Source organism: Convolutriloba macropyga, chromosome 9 (genome assembly GCF_964194025.1).
Source record: "Convolutriloba macropyga chromosome 9, txConMacr16.3, whole genome shotgun sequence".
NCBI lineage: Eukaryota > Metazoa > Xenacoelomorpha > Acoela > Convolutidae > Convolutriloba > Convolutriloba macropyga.
The window spans coordinates 32,406,326-32,425,562 of record NC_134476.1 but is presented as its reverse complement, the minus strand read 5'-3'; the positions used below and the strand labels follow the sequence as shown (position 1 = coordinate 32,425,562).

At 37.5% G+C, this 19,237-nt stretch overlaps 1 protein-coding gene across 2 annotated transcripts in view; it reads left to right on the top strand.

Annotated features, from left to right (window-relative positions):
* LOC142345738 (tetraspanin-3-like) overlaps positions 1 to 19,237 on the top strand; it is a 550,337-nt gene that overhangs the window by 513,891 nt on the left and 17,209 nt on the right. For both annotated transcript variants that reach the window (XM_075398034.1, XM_075398033.1), the window contains exons 2-4: positions 18,475 to 18,538; positions 18,606 to 18,797; positions 18,987 to 19,061. In XM_075398034.1, the coding sequence (XP_075254149.1) occupies positions 18,479 to 18,538; positions 18,606 to 18,797; positions 18,987 to 19,061 (327 nt within the window). In that variant the 5' untranslated portion in view covers positions 18,475 to 18,478. The remainder of the gene's footprint in view (positions 1 to 18,474; positions 18,539 to 18,605; positions 18,798 to 18,986; positions 19,062 to 19,237) is intronic.

The window sequence follows — 19,237 nt, the reverse complement described above, 5'->3', positions numbered from 1 at the left end:
GTAATTTCAGGCAACTTGGTCTACCAAGGTGTCGAACTATTGCCTCCGATAGAACGCAAATTATTTTTCAATGGCTTTTATGCTACACGTCCCAAAATTACGGGGCAGCAAATTTCAAATTAAAATGGGTCTAACAATAGGGTTTGTGTTGAGCAGCATAAGTTCCTTATAATTTTTTTGGTGGCTACAATTAAGACAATATTTTTTATCAAAACTCTGTGAGTTCACTTCGAGCCATGTCAGACGTTGCCGCTATTGGCTTTAGGTAAAAATTTGAAAGATGGTAGCGTATGTTTGCGCTTATGTTTGCAAAGTGTTCTGATGATATGAACAAAACATTGATCCGTCGTTTCAGCAGCATAGTCTGGATAAGCAAAAGAAGGTTGTTGTACTTTTTTGAGGTTGTGCTACAATCTTTCTTTGATTCCATCTTTCGGAGATAGGATCCCTGATAAGAGTTATCCATTCAGGCCATTAACTGCTGTCGATATACTTCTCGTTTCTGGGAACCTGATCGAATTTTGATTTCAACGTACGATGTACTAATGGATCTTTTCCAACATTCGTTTTGTCTTCAAAAAAACAATCGTAGAAAACGCTTTGCACCACCGTTGAAGAAGCTGTGTTTGCGCTTATCTCAAGCACTTTGCACCCAAAGGAAAATTAAATCAGGAAAAAATGCCGAAACTTTAAACGATAGTCAGAGAATTTCTTTTTTAGTGATCTTTTCCGCCCGAGTGTCTGTTGAAGTGAAGAGGACAACGAAAACGGGGGCAGTGGAAACCGGTTGCGGTAGGGAGCACGCTTCAGACTACTAGAGGCTACAAGGAGTCATGGACAAGAGTTGCATCTGACCAAGCATTCACAAAGCTGCTTTTGCAATGCACAACTCTCTGACCATTGAATCTTGTCATGTGCAGAGTGACACTCGTATTTTAAAAACATTGCGGAAAAGAGAAAAAGAATTTTAGTCAACCGCAAAAGTTTGGATTAAGAAAAACATTTTTTTGCTAAAGATTGTTTACTGTAATATGTGAAATGAACGACAACTGATCTGCATATATTCGGCCAAAAAAGTCTTAAAATTTTGTCAGGTAGGATGTTCCTTGATAAGAAATCAGATATGCAGAATTGAATATGCGAAAAAAGCGGCCACCAAAGCTTCAGTGCTTACATAGATAAAATGCATCCAACGCTAAAATTATTGGCCCGCTTGAGTTAAAGAAAATTTCCACCACTTTTTCACCATTATTCACTGCATTTAATGGTATTTTTTAATAAAACATTCTCTCGAGTATTTTCAAAATGAGACAAACGCCTTATACCAAATACACTAGTTTCTAGGAGCAACGTGAAAGGGTCGAAGTATTTTTTATAGTAATTTGGTGTCTATTTTCCCCTACCGCATAACATTATTATGTTCTAATAACCACAGTTACAAGTTTAAAACCACGGTAGCCCCTGAGACTGATAATTGCGCTGCGTAGGAGTGAGAAAATTGTTTTTTCCCAATCCATTGTATTCGAGTATGTGCTAAGCATCCGAGTATCTGCTGTCCTTTTTTTCAGAGCCTTTTGTTGCTAGTTGCTTTATGATGCTTTAAGTTTTAATCCAAACTTGTGGTTATTTTGACTTTTATTTGCTTCGTGGTATTCGTATTCTTCCTTGGCTCCCTTCGGGCATGATTTGATCATCAAATTGAAAAATATCATATCGAAGAAATTTCTGCTGAGTCTGGATCCCACAAGCTCTGTTGAAGTTGACCGTTGTCGTCAGTGCTAATTGATTTGTTGTAAAAGATTTTGTCTTTTAGCAACAGCAATGATGGCTCCATTTCGACTTCATAGCATACATCATGTATAACTTTTGCGAAAATGTCTCTGATTTCCTTGCGCCACATGTGGGTATGAGCCCCCTTTGCACAGTGTACAGAATAAGATAATGTAGACGTAGCCCAACAAGCGCAGTCAAAAGTTGTTTTCTCAATTCAGGACTGAACTTAATGCATATACCGTAGCGGAAATTTAATTTTGTCAATGTAAAACCGTACCGTTTCAGTGGAAAGGCAGTGAGCCGCAAAGTAGTTTTATGATATATTTAATTCCACCCCACTCATTATTTTTTCCCCTTTTTACAATTGATATATTGTTAAGTAGCGCGCTACTACGGTAAAAATTAGCACTTGCGCCTGCGGCTCGTAAAAGCTATATGTCCACTAACCTTGGGGGGCAAAACAGAAAAGATGTGGTTTGTTAAAAATCACCTTGCTTGCTAACTTTCTGATGGTAAATTCCATTCTGGTGCCGCTATTTTGTTAAGACTGTCCAAAAACCGGCCAATGATAGTCAATTTATTGCCAATAGGAAATTGGAGAAATGCGTTATTGCGTAGTTTTTTGAAGTCAACTTCTGCAACTGGCCGTTATTGTGTGGCTGCAGCCTGTGCAGAAACCAGTGGACGCTATATTAGGAGATCAAATGTGCCCTGCAGAGCTGTGTGTTGCGAGACCACAACAGCAAAAATAGCAACGTCCATGCAAAACAAGGAAATGAACCATTGGCCTTCCAAGATGCTACAGAAGTGCAAAGAGAAAACCTGACGTAAAAGCATGCAGATTCATAAGTGTGGCTCCATATGAAATGATTCAAGCAGTAAGAGTGGTTCAAAAATGAGCATCTCAGGGCTAATGTGGACGTCATTAATTGAATAACTTTCTGATTTTTTAAATATCGGCCGAATCTCGCTTTTTTAAAAAATCTAAACTTTGTTTCAACCCAGAAAATAAAGACTGTGTCCCATCACCTGCCGCATAAAATCAGGATTTCATCGATGCTGTGATAGCAACACTTGCAGAGCTTGCTATGTTACGAATTGGTAGAACCCAATAAACACTACAAAATCTGATAAAATGGCGGAACTCTGAATCCTGAGTTGCGAATATAATACGGCCCCGCTTTCTCCTCGAAATGCCAACCGAAAATAGACAAGAAAAGTGGCGGAGAAAATTCCTCTGTCAACTCATCAATGTGGCGGCTTTGCTTTTGAATTTTCTAGTTTCTATATAGTAATAAAAATATGGGATATCTTAGTGCAACCGTAATTCTGAAAAACAATTAACTTCGCGTTATGCCAAGTTGACAAAATCCGACGTTTACATTAAATTATCCTTGCGCTTGATAATTTTACTGTTAGGGGATTCCAAAGCACTTTAAACCTCGGCATCACTATTGGAAGACCTTCAGTCTAAGATTCTTTTTTGTTGTTCAATTTGTTGTGTTAATTTTACAAGAATTTTATGAAAAAAAAACGAAAGCTAGAGCAGGCTTCAATGCTAAGAGAAAAATAGCTGATTTTGTTAGTATCGGTTTGGCACTATGACGGTTTGGTTAATTTCTTTCACAGTTTGTTTTATCTCGGTCTATTTTTACCCATTGATTTTAATCGTTTGGGCATTTTCTCATAGTTAAATTCTACCACATGGATTCTTGTTAAGATAAATTAACAGATCATAGCTTTATCTGCTTTTTTGTAGCTTCGACGTATCTTTTTCGACTCAAAAACCAGTGACGAAAACCATTATAATTTGTTATGCTTTTCCTTTATTGTGTTGAAATCCGGTTTACTTTTGATTACAATCTCTTTCAGTTCTCCTATTTGTTGTGAAAAATTCGAATTGAATTTTCAGTTTGTTTTTTACATGCAATTCATTTGCATCTTGTTGGGAGTCAATACACAGGCTTTCTCTTAGAAAAAGAGTGCTCCATTCCCTCTTGAATCTGATTCTCAGAGATTCATTTTTAAATGTATGCAGTGTTCAGCTTTTTCAATTCCAAATTCTTCGTATAGTTTTGCGGGCATCTTTCCATAATTCTATTTAACTGGAGTATCACTTGGAATAGGTCATTACGACCTCCCCCCGTCTTGCCAGGACGACTGAGCATTGATAGAGCTTAATAATGCTTCTTAATTGTGCTCGTTGTTACCCCCTGTTGTTAGAAAAGGAGCTCATGAAAAATTCGCCGTCGAATGAAGGTGTTCTGTGCATTTTTTGCTTTCAGTCTGCTCTGTGCTTTCCTGATTTCTTCCTCGGCATTCTCCAGCTCCCGAGCTATATACTACCACCCATCTAAAAGAACGACATATTCCCTTGCTTTAGCTTCGGGTATGCTTGTAGCCTCTTCCATTTTCTTTTTGAGCAATTAACGCGCTTCCTGCAAAACTCCTAGAGTTTTCTAAGAGTTTTTTTGTTTTTCCGAAATTATTCACTCAGTCTCCGCCCTTGTAATTTTAACTGACGGAGCTTCTTTTCAAGCCGAGCCGCGGCAGTTCCCCTTCTTTTTGCTGTGTTCTATTTTTGCTGCTGCTTATGGATACTGTCGTCTAACCAATTTATTCTATGACACTTATTGAATCTCTGTGTGCGATATTGGGAAGATGAAACTAGATCAGTTCTACAACATAAGACATCACTACAACGATCCAATAAACTTGATGTCTGACTATTGGCTCGTTTCATTTAAATCGTGAAGATAGTAGCAGTAGTCACCAGTTGTTTGTTCTGCCATCCTTTAGTATAGTGCAACACAGTAAATCCAAGGTTTCAGAATTTACTACGTTGGGAACAAATTTTGGCTTTTTTGCATTTACAACTACAACGTTTTTATCACATTCTTCGAGTTCAATTGTAGTTCTTTTTCTTGTTGACGTTTTCTCCTTAGAATGTATTTTGAGTTTAAGAAAATACCCTATATCAACCCCATTGGGTTAATGAGTGGCATTGCAATCGCAGGATTGATTAGTGTAACTGCGTAGCAAACCGGTCGAATGAAACACACGTACAACACAAAATACGTTTTTCGATCCCACAAAAACAGTCATCAAACAGATACTTACTTCCCTGGCAACCTGCCAGATATGTTTTTCTTCGCTACCAAAGTAATTAATAATTAGGTGCCAGTGGTGCCACTATTGTTCCTATTTCCAGTCCACTTTTCAAAACTCTATTATCTCTGGTATATATACAGCTTCGTGTCCCAGGACATCTTCTCTTCCTGTTATCGTTTTTCACGACTGCCTTAAAATTGGGGTGTTCTTGCTAAGTTCCAGGTAATAATTGCTGAACAGCCGTTCTATTCTTGTAGGTCTTTACCTATTGACTTTAACTCTCTGACTATGCAAATCTTTGGGCTTATCAATCAGTTCCTGCTGTTGGCAATATGTAATCCATGATCGGTCCTGTAGTTTAAGTGCAGTCGGGTACAAGGTGTTGCAATTCCTTATTGTGAAATTCATTTTTACAAAATCTAAAAATGGGGTCCGTAAATCTTCACCCTCCTGAATTTTGCCAGGAGGTACCTTAATTGGTACATCTTCGGTGAAGAACAATCTCTCTACGACATGGACCATAACGCAGTTAGCGCACTACGGACATAAAGTACTCATTCGCTCATTCGGCATGCAATCTCTGAGCACTTTGTTGATTTACAAAAGGTTGCTGTTAGTTTCTGCTGATTGGTTTAATAAAAGTTATAGCTCTCTGCAATTTTTCTTTATGACCGTTTAATAACACTGTTTGTGTCAATGTTTCAAACATGTGTTGGAAATGCCACACAAATAGTAAATCTAGTTTTTTGTCCTTGAGATCTGTCTCAGATTTTTTGGATCGGTACGAAGATACGGTCTGTGGTCCTCAATGTTTCGTTTGTGTAAATTAAATTTCTGTGATTTGTTTCAAAACACTGGATACTCTCTATCTCCTTTGTCTTGATTTTTAACTGAAGGACTAAAATTGTTTAACATCTAAGTTGCTTGTTAAGTGCCAGTTCTTGTTACTGCTGCCTAATTTTGCTGTTGTGGAATTTAAAAATTGTTCTGTCGTAAAATTATTCTTCTTTATTTTGTTTAAGCAAATAATGTACCGAAACAAATTTGAATGTGTTTCATTGCCATAACAATGTCAGCTTTGTTTCAGAAAAATATTGAAAAACGATGTTCTTTCAGTGTTTCACTAGTTTCAATGAACGCGAGTGAGAGAAAAATTTCAGCAGTTATCAAGTTATCTCTTTTTGGATTTTTTTTACCAATTGGTTTTATGCAGTTCAAGGAGTAGACATATTTCGCTCCTTTCTCATCTTCCCTTTTCATGAATTTTTTTGATACTCTCTGGAAAAATTTTGTTCCATCGGTTAGCATCCGTTTCATTAAGGATTCCTTTGGTGCCACTGAGCTCAAAGTCACCTTGACCAGGTAACCGCGAAATGCGTCCATGCAATAGGTTTTATTAGACTGATTCCTTTTTTTGGTTAAAATTTAGAGATTACTTGAGTACAGTAACAGTATTTATGTGGCTTCGTATATATACGTTTTAAAATTATTCATGCCTCTCTCAGAGTGGGTGAACGTTCCTTGGTCCTCTTATTTGCTCCTCTTGGTTTTTTATGCTTTGCATATGGTCAGTTCTATCATTGCGGATTTCTGTGTTTAAAAATTGTTCTCAAAAATGCCCCACAATCTCTAAGAATGTAAGAAACCTACTTTTCTAAGCAAGTGGAGATGCTTTTACTTCAGTTTTTTTTTGGATATGAGTTCCACAACTTCAGAGCTTTGTTGAGTCAATTTTTTTAAAAAAAATGTGGTTTTCAATTTTTTCTTTTGAACCGGTATCATTAAACAAGAAATGTTTTGTTTTCCGTGGTCCTGTTTTTCCCGAAGCACTTCCTGTTAGATATCATCGTTCCTCATTTCCCTAAAGTTTTGCGAAACTTAGACTGTGGATCTGTTCACAAATTCTTAATTTTCACTCCATCCAGCTGTTTCAGCCAGAGTATTCCAAATCCGCTGTTCGGTTACTTTGGGAACAGGCATCCTTGTGCTTTTGCTTTTGTTTTTTGTGTTAGAAAATATTGATTTGCTTGCATTCCCACCTCGTGGTGTTTCGAAAAGTTCTGTCTCTATTTTTTGTTTCCTACCTGCCCCATTGTGACTTCGAGTTAAAGGGGTGTCTTGACTATTATGTCTTTCAGTAGTATTTTTTCTTTTGTATGTGCCATTCAAATTTGAATTGCCTACTTCCATTTCAACAAAGTCGTTGTCCTCACTAACATTGTTTTGAGTTTTTTTTTTTCAAACCTTGACTTCTTGATTTCTTTTTTATTTGTGGTAATATTTCGACTGTTAGGACGTTTGTGTCGGTCGTAGTGGACACTTCGTTCTTTTTTGTTTTCCCAAATTCATTATGAGTATTTCTAAGAGTTTTTTGTTTTTCAGAAATTAATCACTCAGTCTCCGCCCTTGTAATTTTAACTGACGGAGCTTCTTTTCAAGCTGAGCCGCGGCAGTTCCCCTTCTTTTTGCTGTGTTCTATTTTTGCTGCTGCTTATGGATACTGTCGTCTAACCAAATTATTCTATGACACTTATTGGAGCTCTGTGTGCGATATTGGGAAGATGAAACTAGATCAGTTCTACAACATAAGACATCACTACAACGATCCAATAAACTTGATGTCTGACTATTGGCTCGTTTCATTTAAATCGTGAAGATAGTAGCAGTAGTCACCAGTTGTTTGTTCTGCCATCCTTTAGTATAGTGTAACACACTAAATCCAAATTATCAGAATTTACTACGTCGGGCACAAATTAGGCTTTTTTGCATTTACAACTACAACGTTTTTATCACATTCTTCGAGTTCAATTGTAGTTCTTTTTCTTGTTGACGTTGTCTCCTTAGAATGTATTCTGAGATTAAGAAAATACCCTATATCAACCCCATTGGGTTAATGAGTGGCACTGCAATCACAGGATTGATTATTGTCACTGCGTAGCAAGCCGGTCGAATCAAACACAGGTACAACACAAAATACGTTTTTCAATCCCACAAAAACGGTCATCAAACGGATACTTAATTCCCTGGCAACCTGCCAGATATGTTTTTCTTCGCTACCAAAGTAATTAATAAATAGGTGCCAGTGGTGTCACTATTGTTCCTATTTCCAGTCCATTTTTCAATACTCTAGTATCTCTGGTATATATACAGATTCGTGTCCCTGGACATCATCTTTTCCTGTTGTCGTTTTTCTCGACCGCCTTAAAATTGAGGTGTTCTCTCTAAGTTCTAGGTAATAATTGCTGAACAGTTCTTCTATTGTTGTAGGTCTTTACTTATTGACGTTAACTCTGTGACTATGCAAATCTTTGGGCTTATCAATCAGTGCCTGCTGTTGGCAATATGTAATCCATGATCGTTCCTGTAGTTTAAGTGCAGTCGGGTACAAAGTGTTGCAATTCGTTATTGTGAAATTTTTTTTTCAAAATCTAGAAATGTGATCCGTAAATCTTCACTCTCCTGAATTTTGCCAGGAGGTACCTTAACTGGTACATCTTCGGTGAAGAACAATCTCTCTACGACATGGACCATAACGCAGTTAGCGCACTACGGACATAAAGTACTTGTTCGCTCATTCGGCGTGCAATCTCTGAGCACTTTGTTGAATTACGAAAACTGCTTTGAGTTTCCGCTGATTGGTTTAATAAAAGTTATAGCTCTCTGCAAATTTTCGTTTTGACCGTTTAATAACACTGTTTGTGTCAATGTTTCAAACATGTGTTGGAAATGCCACACAAATAGTAAATCTAGTTTCTTGTCCTTGAGATCTGTTGCAGATTTTTTGATCGGTACGAACATATGGTCTGTGGTCTTCAATGTTTCGTTTGTGTAAAATAAATTTCTGTTATTTGTTTCAGAAAACTGGATACTCTCTATTTCCTTTGTCTTGCTTTTTAACTGAACGACTAAAATTGTTTGACAACTAAGTTGCTCGTTAAGTGCCAGTTCTTGTCATTGCTGCCTATTTTTGCTGTTGTGGAATTTAAAAATTTCTCTCTTTTAAAATTATTCTTCTTTATTTTGTTTAAGCAAATAGTGTACCGAAACAAATTTGAATATGTTTCATTGCCATAACAAAGTCAGTTTTTGTTTCAGAAAATTATTGAAAAACGATGTTCTTTCAGTGTTTCACTAGTTTCAATGAACGCGAGTGAGAGAAAAATTTCAGCAGTTATCAAGTTATCTCTTTTTGGATTTTTTTTACCAATTGGTTTTATGCAGTTCAAGGAGTAGACATATTTCGCTCCTTTCTCATCTTCACTTTTCATGAATTTTTTTGATACTCTCTGGAAAAATTTTGTTCCATCGGTTAGCATCCGTTTCTTTAAGGATTCCTTTGGTGCCACTGAGCTCAAAGTCACCTTGACCAGGTAACCGCGAAATGCGTCCATGCAATAGGTTTTATTAGACTGATTCCTTTTTTTGGTTAAAATTTAGAGATTACTTGAGTACAGTAACAGTATATATGTGGCTTCGTATATATACGTTCTAAAATTATTCATGCCTCTCTCAGAGTGGGTGAACGTTCCTTGTTCCTCTTGTTTGCTCCTCTTGGTTTTTTATGCTTTGCATATGGTCAGTTCTATCATTGCGGATTTCTGTGTTTAAAAATTGTTCTCAAAAAGGCCCCACAATCTCTAAGAATGTAAGAAACCTACTTTTCTAACCAAGTGGAGATGCTTTTACTTCAGTTTTTTTTGGATATGAGTTCCACAACTTCAGAGCTTTTTTCGAGTCAATTTTTTAAAAAAAATGTGGTTTTCAATTTTTTCTTTTGAATCGGTATCATTAAACAAGAAATGTTTTGTTTTCCGTGGTCCTGTTATTCCCGAAGCACTTCCTGTTAGATATCATCGTTCCCTAGTTCCCTAACGTTTTGCGAAACAGAGACTGTGGATCTGTTTGCAAATTCTTCATTTTCACTCCAACCAGCTGTTTCAGCCAGACTATTCCAAATCCGCTGTTCGGTTACTTTGGGAACAGGCATCCTTGTGCTTTTGCTTTTGTTTTTTGTGTTAGAAAATATTGATTTGCTTGCATTCCCACCTCGTGGTTTTTGAAAATGTTCTGTCTCTATTTTTTGTTTCCTAACTGCCCCATTGTGACTTCGAGTTAAAGGGGTGTCTTGACTATTATGTCTTTCAGTAGTATTTTCTCTTTTGTATGTTCCATTCAAATTTGAATTGCCTACTTCCATTTCCACAAGGTCGTTGTCCTCACTAACATCGTTTTGTGTTTTTTTGTTCAAACCTTGACTTCTTGATTTCTTTTTTATTTGTGGTAATACTTCGAATGTTAGGACGTTTGTGTCGGTCATAGTGGACATTTCGTTCGTTTTTGTTTTCCCAAATTCATTAGCGACGATACAAAAGTTCTATATTTCACCTATAATTCGTGGATAGACACTAAATACATGTAAAAAAAGATTCCAATTTTTTGTCTGTCAGGGTTTTTGTGGTGTGCTTGAACACCATCACTGGGTCAGTTTGGTGGTATTGCGGACCAAACGTGTTGTTGTCACGTTTTCTGTCTTTCCTGAACCATTTTCAAGCTTTCCCCGCCAATTCATTGCAACACTCCATTTCATGTTTCAAACAACCAATGTAATGGATATTGGAAAAATATCAGTTTTCATCTGGAGAGTCAATTCTGTCATCTGTTCATGGCAGTGGCCAAGTGGTTTCCTCGATTTGTTTGCTAAGGCCTCTGTAGTCCACAACTAATCTGTTAAATAGTCTGATAAACATAACTAGTCTGATAAATAATAGTTTTCCAGAAGCATAAATCAAAAGTTTGCGTCCTTTAACAATTTTCAATTCAGTTTTTTCTTGCAACTTCACTTGATTTGCTTCCAAAAAATGGACAAAAATTATCAGAGTTCCGACAAATGTTTTGTTTCTATCAATTATGCATCAATTCATATACTTAAATTTCAAAACAGTGGATCAAGCGCTGTTTCTTGTTCTTAGGCAACTTCTTTTTCCTTCCGACCTGCAGGAATATGAGTCTATTATACACACCCGTTGAAATCTTAAAAAAAAATGTTCTTTTTTTACAGTGAGTTCTGGGTAGAACGAATTGATGAGCTTGTGCTGCGATATTGAACCAAAACATTTGGAATGTGGTTTGATTGCAGCCATTTATGTCTCTTTGGGAACTCTGTTGCCCTTCTGAACAATTCTTCAAAGTACGATAATGCGTCATGCATCGGGAAATTGATTTGAAGCCAAATTGAAGAAGTTTCAGAGTTTGTTGTGACGCACCTACTGTTGGAAATCATTAGTGGAAGTTTTAAGCGTTAATAGCGAAGCACTTACTGAGTAAATTTATAACTTCTCACGTACTTATAAAGGTTCTTGCATAGTGTGGTTCTGGTGGATACAATAAAAACACAATTAACTAGTAACAGTCTTTATTTGAGCTCTCTATTTTTCAACTGATTCTCAGGCTGTTATAGCGGTGTTCTGGTTTCGATGATTTTGCAGGCTTGTACTTCGATCTGTTATGGTCCTTTGTAAATATTATCTGATCTTCAAATTGGGCTATTTCTGGCTTTTGTACGTTTTTTGATGTTATTAAAAACAATTCTTTTTACAGCCTCAAGTTCGAGTTACACAAATTCATCTTTATCGACTTGGAAAGGTAAGAAAATTTTCTTTGCGTACGTAATATCTTTATCAGCAATCTGTCATTGTGCAGTAGCTTTCAATAGACATAAACAAAGTTGTTGTTTTTGTTGTAGCCCAGGGGGAACGCATTGGCTTCCAGATTCCAAGGAACGCTGCAGCAGTCACCGGATCTGTCCACAGGGCTGTTACGTCTAGACTCGTTGGCTTCCTCTTGCAATTGAAAAGATGTCGAGTGTCGTGCGGGCTTTCTTGCAATCTGGACACTCATCTTTTACATTTGGGTCGAGGCGATTTTGGTACGAGTTTAGCATTCTTGAGTAGCCCGCTCTGAGTTGTGCTAATTTTGTCCTCGCTTTTCGCGCAAGATTTCGTTTTTCATCTGCAATTGGAGACGGGATGTCATTGAGCAGTTTGTTGGTTTTTCCGGCGTGGATCATCTGGCGTACGCTTCTTGTGTGGAGAACAAGGTTGCCGCGTTTCATCCATTTTGGGTGCTCAAGTTCTGTTGCATCACTTACTACCTCCGAGTGCTCCATGGCTAACGCTCTTCTCATCTCTCTTTCTCCTTGTTGAAACACAGGGCCATGGTTAGGACGGTGCGGTGATTGAGACATAAGTAAATAGTGCTTTGATAGTAGTTGACAATGCTGTTTGACTGGCATGACTTTGGATTCCCTGTGTAGGTCGTCCTGCATATTCGTCTTCAGGCATCCTGCCGCATTCCTGAGGGCTGCATTCTGACAACGCTGAAGTTTTAGCCAGTGAGATTCTGCCAACCCAGACGACCACACTGGTGCTGCATAATTCATGACTGCGCGACCAGTAGTTTTGTAAGTAGTGACGAAGAGCTCCTTATACTTTCCCCAGTTGCTTCCAGCTAGGGCTGAGAGCATGTTGTTTCTTTTCCTGACCTTCCCCATAATCACATTGGCATGCTTGCCAAACCGGTACATCGGGTCGAAAGTTAGTCCCAGCACTTTGGGGTGCTTTTCTGTTGAGACTTGGGAGCCTCCCATACGGATATTGAGGATGCAGCTGACTTCTTTGCTTGATGTCAAGAATAGGGTTGCCGAGGATTTCCCTGGTGATAGCTCAAGTTTGTTGTCTTCGAACCATTTGAGCAGCGTTCCCAGGTATTGGTTGATTTTGAATTCGAGATCCGCTATGATTGAACCAGATGCGAGAACAGTGCAGTCGTCCGCGTAGCTCACGAGTTTGATGTCTCCGGGGGGCAACGGTGCGGTGGCCATGTAGATGTTGAAAAGACATGGCGAAAATACACCGCCTTGCGGCACACCGGTTGTGACTTTACGCGCTTTTGACTGACTGTTCCTAAATTCTACTATTGCTTGGCTGCCGTGAAGGTAGCTCTTCAGCCATCTTTTCAGTACGGGGTCGATCTCTATCTCATTGACTTTGCAAACCAGTTTGTCGATACTGAGCGTATCAAGAGCCGCACGGAGATTGAGAGCAACCATTATGTTTCGATCCACCGGTGTCTTCTTGTTGAGACCTGCGCGGATATGCCCATCAATCTCACAGAGAGCTGAGGTTGTCGGTCTTCGTTTTCTGAAACCATGCTGATGTTCGGTATAGACAGCGCCTTCCATTACGGTCGGAAGTAGTGCCGTTTCCATCAAATTGATCATTGGCGACAGTATTGAGACTGGCCGGTAGCTCTTGGCCTCTTTCGGCGACTTTCCTTCTTTAAGGAGAGAAATCACTCTTGATTTCTTTTAGATGCTGGGTATGGTCGCATTCGCGAGGCTGCAATTGAACATGTTGGTGATAAACGCAACTGCTAAAGGGCCAAGCTTTTTCAGCATCAGGGGAGCAAGTTGGTCGGGACCCAAGGCTTTTGAGTTCTTTGTCCGCGCTATCGCCTGCTGCACCTCTACATTCATTAGTCGGATTTCACTGCTGACCTTGGAGAGGTATATGGCACTGAGAACTAGTTAAATTTGCTGCAGAGAACAGGAAATTTCAAATAAAAATTAAATTGATTTAAAAAACGAACATTTTCGAAGATTGCTTTCATTGTTAGGTTTAATTAAAACTGATTCACAACCGAATAAAATTTTTAACAAAGTATATGTATTTGTCATTGACTATTTCTTTCAAATTTCAAAAATTGATTTAGAGTAACAACAAATTTTTGAACAATATTTACAGTTAATATTTCTTTTACAACCTTTTAGTTGCATTAAATACGCCTAGAAAACTGAAAATTCATACGAAATTCCCGGCTAGTTGTTTTTCATTTCCTGAAAAGGAGTTTCTACACTCATTCCTATCTGTGCTGGGGTTAACAGAAATTCGAATAAACATGTACTAGAATGATTCTTGAATTTCCAAAGTCCATTTTTCTCAAATAATACTGCAATGTCAGAGAAGAATTAATTGTCAATTAGGATTTAAACTGATTTTAGAAAACGAACGTTTTCAAAAATTGCATTTATCGTCAGGTTCAACAATCGAATGAAATTATTTGCAAAGTATTTAAATTTGTCTTTGATTCCAGCGAAAGAATTCTAAGAAATGAGTTAAAATAGCAACAAATTTTTGAAGTATTTAACAGTTAAGATCATATTTACAACAGCTTATTTTCATTTATTACACAATAATTATTTGAATTTTTATTCCGGAATTATTAAAATTCCCGGTTATATTGTTTTCTATTCTTGATAAGAAGTTTTTACTTTCTTTCATATCTTTTGGTATCCTTTACTTGTTGGGGTTGAAAAAATTTCGAATTAACATGTACCACAAAAAATTGTAAATTTCCAAAGTCCATTTTTTGCATATGAACTGGTACTTCAATGTAAATTCCCTTTTTCGGTACTCGTCACGCGTATCCAATTGCGGTGTCAGCTTTTTGATTTAGATAGCTTTTATTGTCATCAGTTTTTCAACCACGCAACATGAATCCAGAATCTCCCATTCAATGTTATTCGCTGTACTTCGACATTCAACAAGCTGTTGTCCAGCAAGGGAACCTTTCTTTTAATGCTCAGAAATACTAGTGGTAACATGTCAGCTGGTTTAGCCAGTATAGATTGAACTAAATTCTTTACACGTAAATTTATATACCACATGCGGTTTCAGATTTTTGTCAAAAGCTAATTTCAGTGTGGGCAAGCAAGTTCTGAAATTTTTGTGAAAATGATTTGAATATCAGACATTTCTTCACTTTACTTGCAAAAGCTTGAGTGATGTGTCCTATGTATTGATGAAAAATTATCGGTTTAAGCTCATTTTTGTTGAGACTTTTAATTGTTTTGATATGTTGTTCAATTTTGTATGACTTTGGTGTAACCTATACCTTCGTGACTAATCTATCCAAGTTCTCATCAACAATACTGGAAGACCACTCAGTTGAATACTAATTTTCAGTCCAGATCTCCTGGTTTTTCTTCAGAGCTATATCAAAGGATAACAATTCACTAGTTGCACTGAGAATTCGATGTCCCGTCCCTTGAGTTCGATTTTTCTTAGGTTGTATCGGTTCATGGCTACGGAATTAGGATTATGACGGTATAAATCGATTTTTGATACCAATAACAGCTAATTTTTTTCATCTTTAACGTTAAAGTTGAGATCTAGGAACGCCAGATCTCCATTGCCGTTGGGTGTCTCAAGATTGAATTGTAAGTTTTTGGTGAAGAGAATTTGCATACTCAAGGTAATCTAGAGGGTTCCATTTGACATCGCACACTATGTCATCCAATTACCTCTTGAAGAATTTTAATTCCTGAGTCTCCTCTGTTGTACCTTTATGTGCAGAAAAGGAACGGCGTTGTGCATGAAACCAGTTTTTGCACGATCCGCACTCGACTCTTTTCCCTCGGAAAGTAACGAGTCGGTTAAAATCAATGCATTTTCCTTTCATGTCAGGAGTTTTGTTCTCCCTTGCTGAATTTTATTTCCGCAAGGATTTTTCAAAATATTTCATCCGCAATTTTGCCAAAATTGCAGCTAGCTAAACCTTCCAATAGAGTGTACTAATTTTTATTACACTGAAAGTGAACATTCGTTACAGCTAGTCTCAAAAGGCTCATCATCGCTGACTTTGGAATCTCAGGAACCTCGTCACTAGAGTACAGTTCTTTAAGCGCAATTTCAATGGCCTCCTCAACCGCTACATTGGTTTAAAAAAACTTTCAACATTGAGAGATACTACTAGCTCATCTTACTCTAATTTGTTTGCCTCTAAAGCGGCTCTGACATCTTTCGAATTTGTCTCAATATTTGCATTTGTTTACTTCTGGAAAATTAGAGACAAATTTATTGAGGTTCTCGTAACTGCTACCGGGTATTAACTGAACAGGCCGAAGCGGCGTACCGTTTTTATGTATTTGAGCCAGTCTACAAAGCTGCGATCCAGCTGCCCTGAGCCTGTGATAAATCTTTTTTCTTGTTTCAATAATTGATGCAAACTGCTATCTATTAGTTTCTCAGATTTTATGGTTAAATCGTCACCTTCTCTTTTACGAGCCTCAAACTAACTGGTAGTAATGATTTCATTTAGTTTATTGAGCATGTTGTCTCTTTCATTACACAAAAACGACACCCTGTATCAAATGGTACAGCTAGTAGTTTTTGATCTTTCACAAAAACACGAATTTTTTAACACCTCTTTACATTGGTGTTTCACGTACATTTTTGGCGTACCAGTTTGCCGACGATGCTATTTCACCTAATTTTTCGCAATCAGTTTTGTCCAATGACCAATGTCAATTCACACCCCCGGTACTCCTCGCGCGTATATAGTTACAGTTTTATTTTTTTGATGCTGACCGCTTCAATTGTCATTAGTTTTTCAACCCCGCGACTTGCAGCAAAAATGTCTGATTCAAAATTATGCGCTGTACCACAAAATTCAAAGAGTTATTTTCCAAAGTGGAGTCTTTCATTTGATGTTCCGGATTTCTTGTGGTAACATGTCCGCTGGTTTGGCCATTATAGATTCATTTCCATGCATTACATGTTACTATATACCACAGGGGATTTCAAATTCGTATCAAAGAATGATTTCAGAGTGGGCAAGCAAGTTCTTAATTTCGTTGTGAAAATGATTTGAATGTCACACAATTTCTTCTGTGTATTCGCAAAATTTCTTTTAATCTAAATTTGAATTAATTTTTTGCAATTAGTAGTAGTAGTAGATAGGCTTTAGGACGAGCCTAGGGGTGAAATTAACCCTTCAGTTTTCAGCTGGCACAATTTTATTGGCAGGGTTACAGGAGCCACAGAGACAGAGAGTTCGCCAGGTGCAGACTTCCATCTCATTGTAGCTCCTATCGAAGAATTGATGACAGATCTTTGTCATTCTAGACTTTGTCAACTCATTTCCTAAGTATGTGCTTGTTAAGGATATTCATAAGTCGCGCAGTGTCAAAAATTTTTTATCGGTCTTCTTCAGCCTGTTAAAAGGAACTTTGAAGTTTTCGTTTTGCCGCGCTTCTAATAATCTGGATTTAGGTTTGTCGTTCGAATCTAGAGCATACTTGTCTTGACATGTTGCGTTGAAGAATAGAATATCATGTAGTTCAAGATACAACGATGTAGGCAGTATGTTGAGTTTTAGTTTTCGCTGTTTGTAGTAAGCATCTTTTCCCCACATCCATACAGTGGCTTCGCGTTGCATTCTTTCAAGCGACTTCAGGTCAGTTTTTGATGCGTACCAGACCTGGGAAGCGTAGGTCAGAACAGGCACTACGTAACCAACGTACACATTCAGTTTTGTGGCGGGATTGGCTTTGTGTGAACAGTTTCTTTTCAAGAACCAGAAGACTCGCCAGGCCTTGATTGTTCTTCGAGAGCAATTATGACTCCAGGACAGATTTCTAGATATGATTACTCCAAGATCCTTTTGTTGAGACACCGCATCGATCGAATCGCTGGATTCGCATGAGGCGCTTCCTTTCAGACAAAGTTTTTTTTGCTTTTCTCGACTTTAAGGGACATGTGGTTGTCTTCACTCCAGGTTTGAATCTTTTCCACAAGCCAAGTGGCGTCAGTTTTGCTCTCCATGAAGTCGTCAGCATAGCCATACGGTGAATAATTAGGGATATTTGAGATTTTATTTAGGTAAAAACATCACGTAACTATGAGGCAAAGAATAGGTGCCTGACAGTTGTCTTTCAAAATTTGCCGAAATGTGGGAATGCAAATTTTTCTCATTTTTTTTCGGAGAAAAACATTAAACTCTGATATAGGACTGTTGTTCGTAACATCTATAGGACCGCATTTTCTAGCAGTGGTGTAACATCTGCCATTTTTAGTTGTTTTGCAAAAATGCTTTAATGCTTCAAAATGGAAATTAGATTATAACTAAAACTTTAATGATACTTGAAGGAATACATATTTTTTCAAATCATGCATGCATTCATATTTTAACCTGCAGAGAAGAATTCTCAATCAAAAATTAATTTGATTTAAAAAAACGAACGTTTTTGAACATTGCGTTCATCGTCAGGTTTAACGATCAAATAAAATCATTTACAAAGTGTATAAACTTGTCTTAGACTATGAATTCTAAGAAATGAGTTAAAATAACAACGAGTTTTTGAAATTATTTACAGTTAATATCTTATTTACAACATTTTATTACATTAATTACATCAAAATTAATGCAATCTTTATTCCGGAGTTTTTGAAAATCCCTGGTGTATTGTTTATTTTAACCATGGAGTCAAATCGAAAATGAGCAACGGGAAGATCTCGCGTTGATAATCGGACTCAAAGTTCGAAGACGTCAGTTACTTTAATTTAATTTAATTGGCAAATTTTTTATGCGTGAAAGCCTGCTGTGGTACTGGGCCTAACCATTTTTTCTTTCTAGCGAAGAGATTAGTTGGGAACAACTGCTACCAATTACGTATCGAGCTACCGCTCATTCAGCAGCTGATTGCAGAAGCCGGACTGTGATATCCAAATCATAACTAAGTAAATTTTTTTCAGATATGGGTACTTGCACATCATTCTCGAAGTTCTCCATTTTCCTCATCAATTTTTTGTTCTGGGTAACTATTGTTTTTGATTTTAGCTCGCAATCATGTTTTTGATTAATATTTCGTCTTGCAATTATAGTTGATTGCGGGTGGTCTTCTTTTCATTTGCACGTGGATAATCCTTCAGTATTTCTCCACCAGTTGTGAGTTTGCAAACTTCTATCTCCTCATTCCACTTGCTGTTATCGGGATAGTGGGCGTTCTGCTGTTTCTAAATTCGTTTGTGGGTTGCTGTGGAGCAGTAAGAGAAAGCAAATGCTGTCTTTCAATTGTAAGTAATTTTTTGGCTTATTGTCCACCAAAATGCTAGCTTCAATATGGTATATAAATTTCAGTTTCATAAACTACTAATCACTAAGTTAACGCATACTTAAACTCAGATGTGTAGAAAATTTAATCAACGTTTCTTGCATATACAGTAGCATAACTGTTAAAAGTATGTTTTTGTTCGCTGTTTCAGTTTTTCGTCCTTACCTTCACAGTTCTGTGCCTTGAAGTCACCGCTGCAGTTTTGGCATTCGTCTTCCAAGATACAGTAAGCGAAGGATTCAGTTTCGATTTATATTCTTTTGTTTTCAAATTTTGGAAATTTTGAAAATTATCGGGAATTCAATCGGGACAGAACTCGCGAAAAAAAATGAAGAGCTAATTATGGAACTAGTCGCTGATCCGCAGAGATCTCTAAAACTTGTTCCAAAAAGTGGCTGCGTA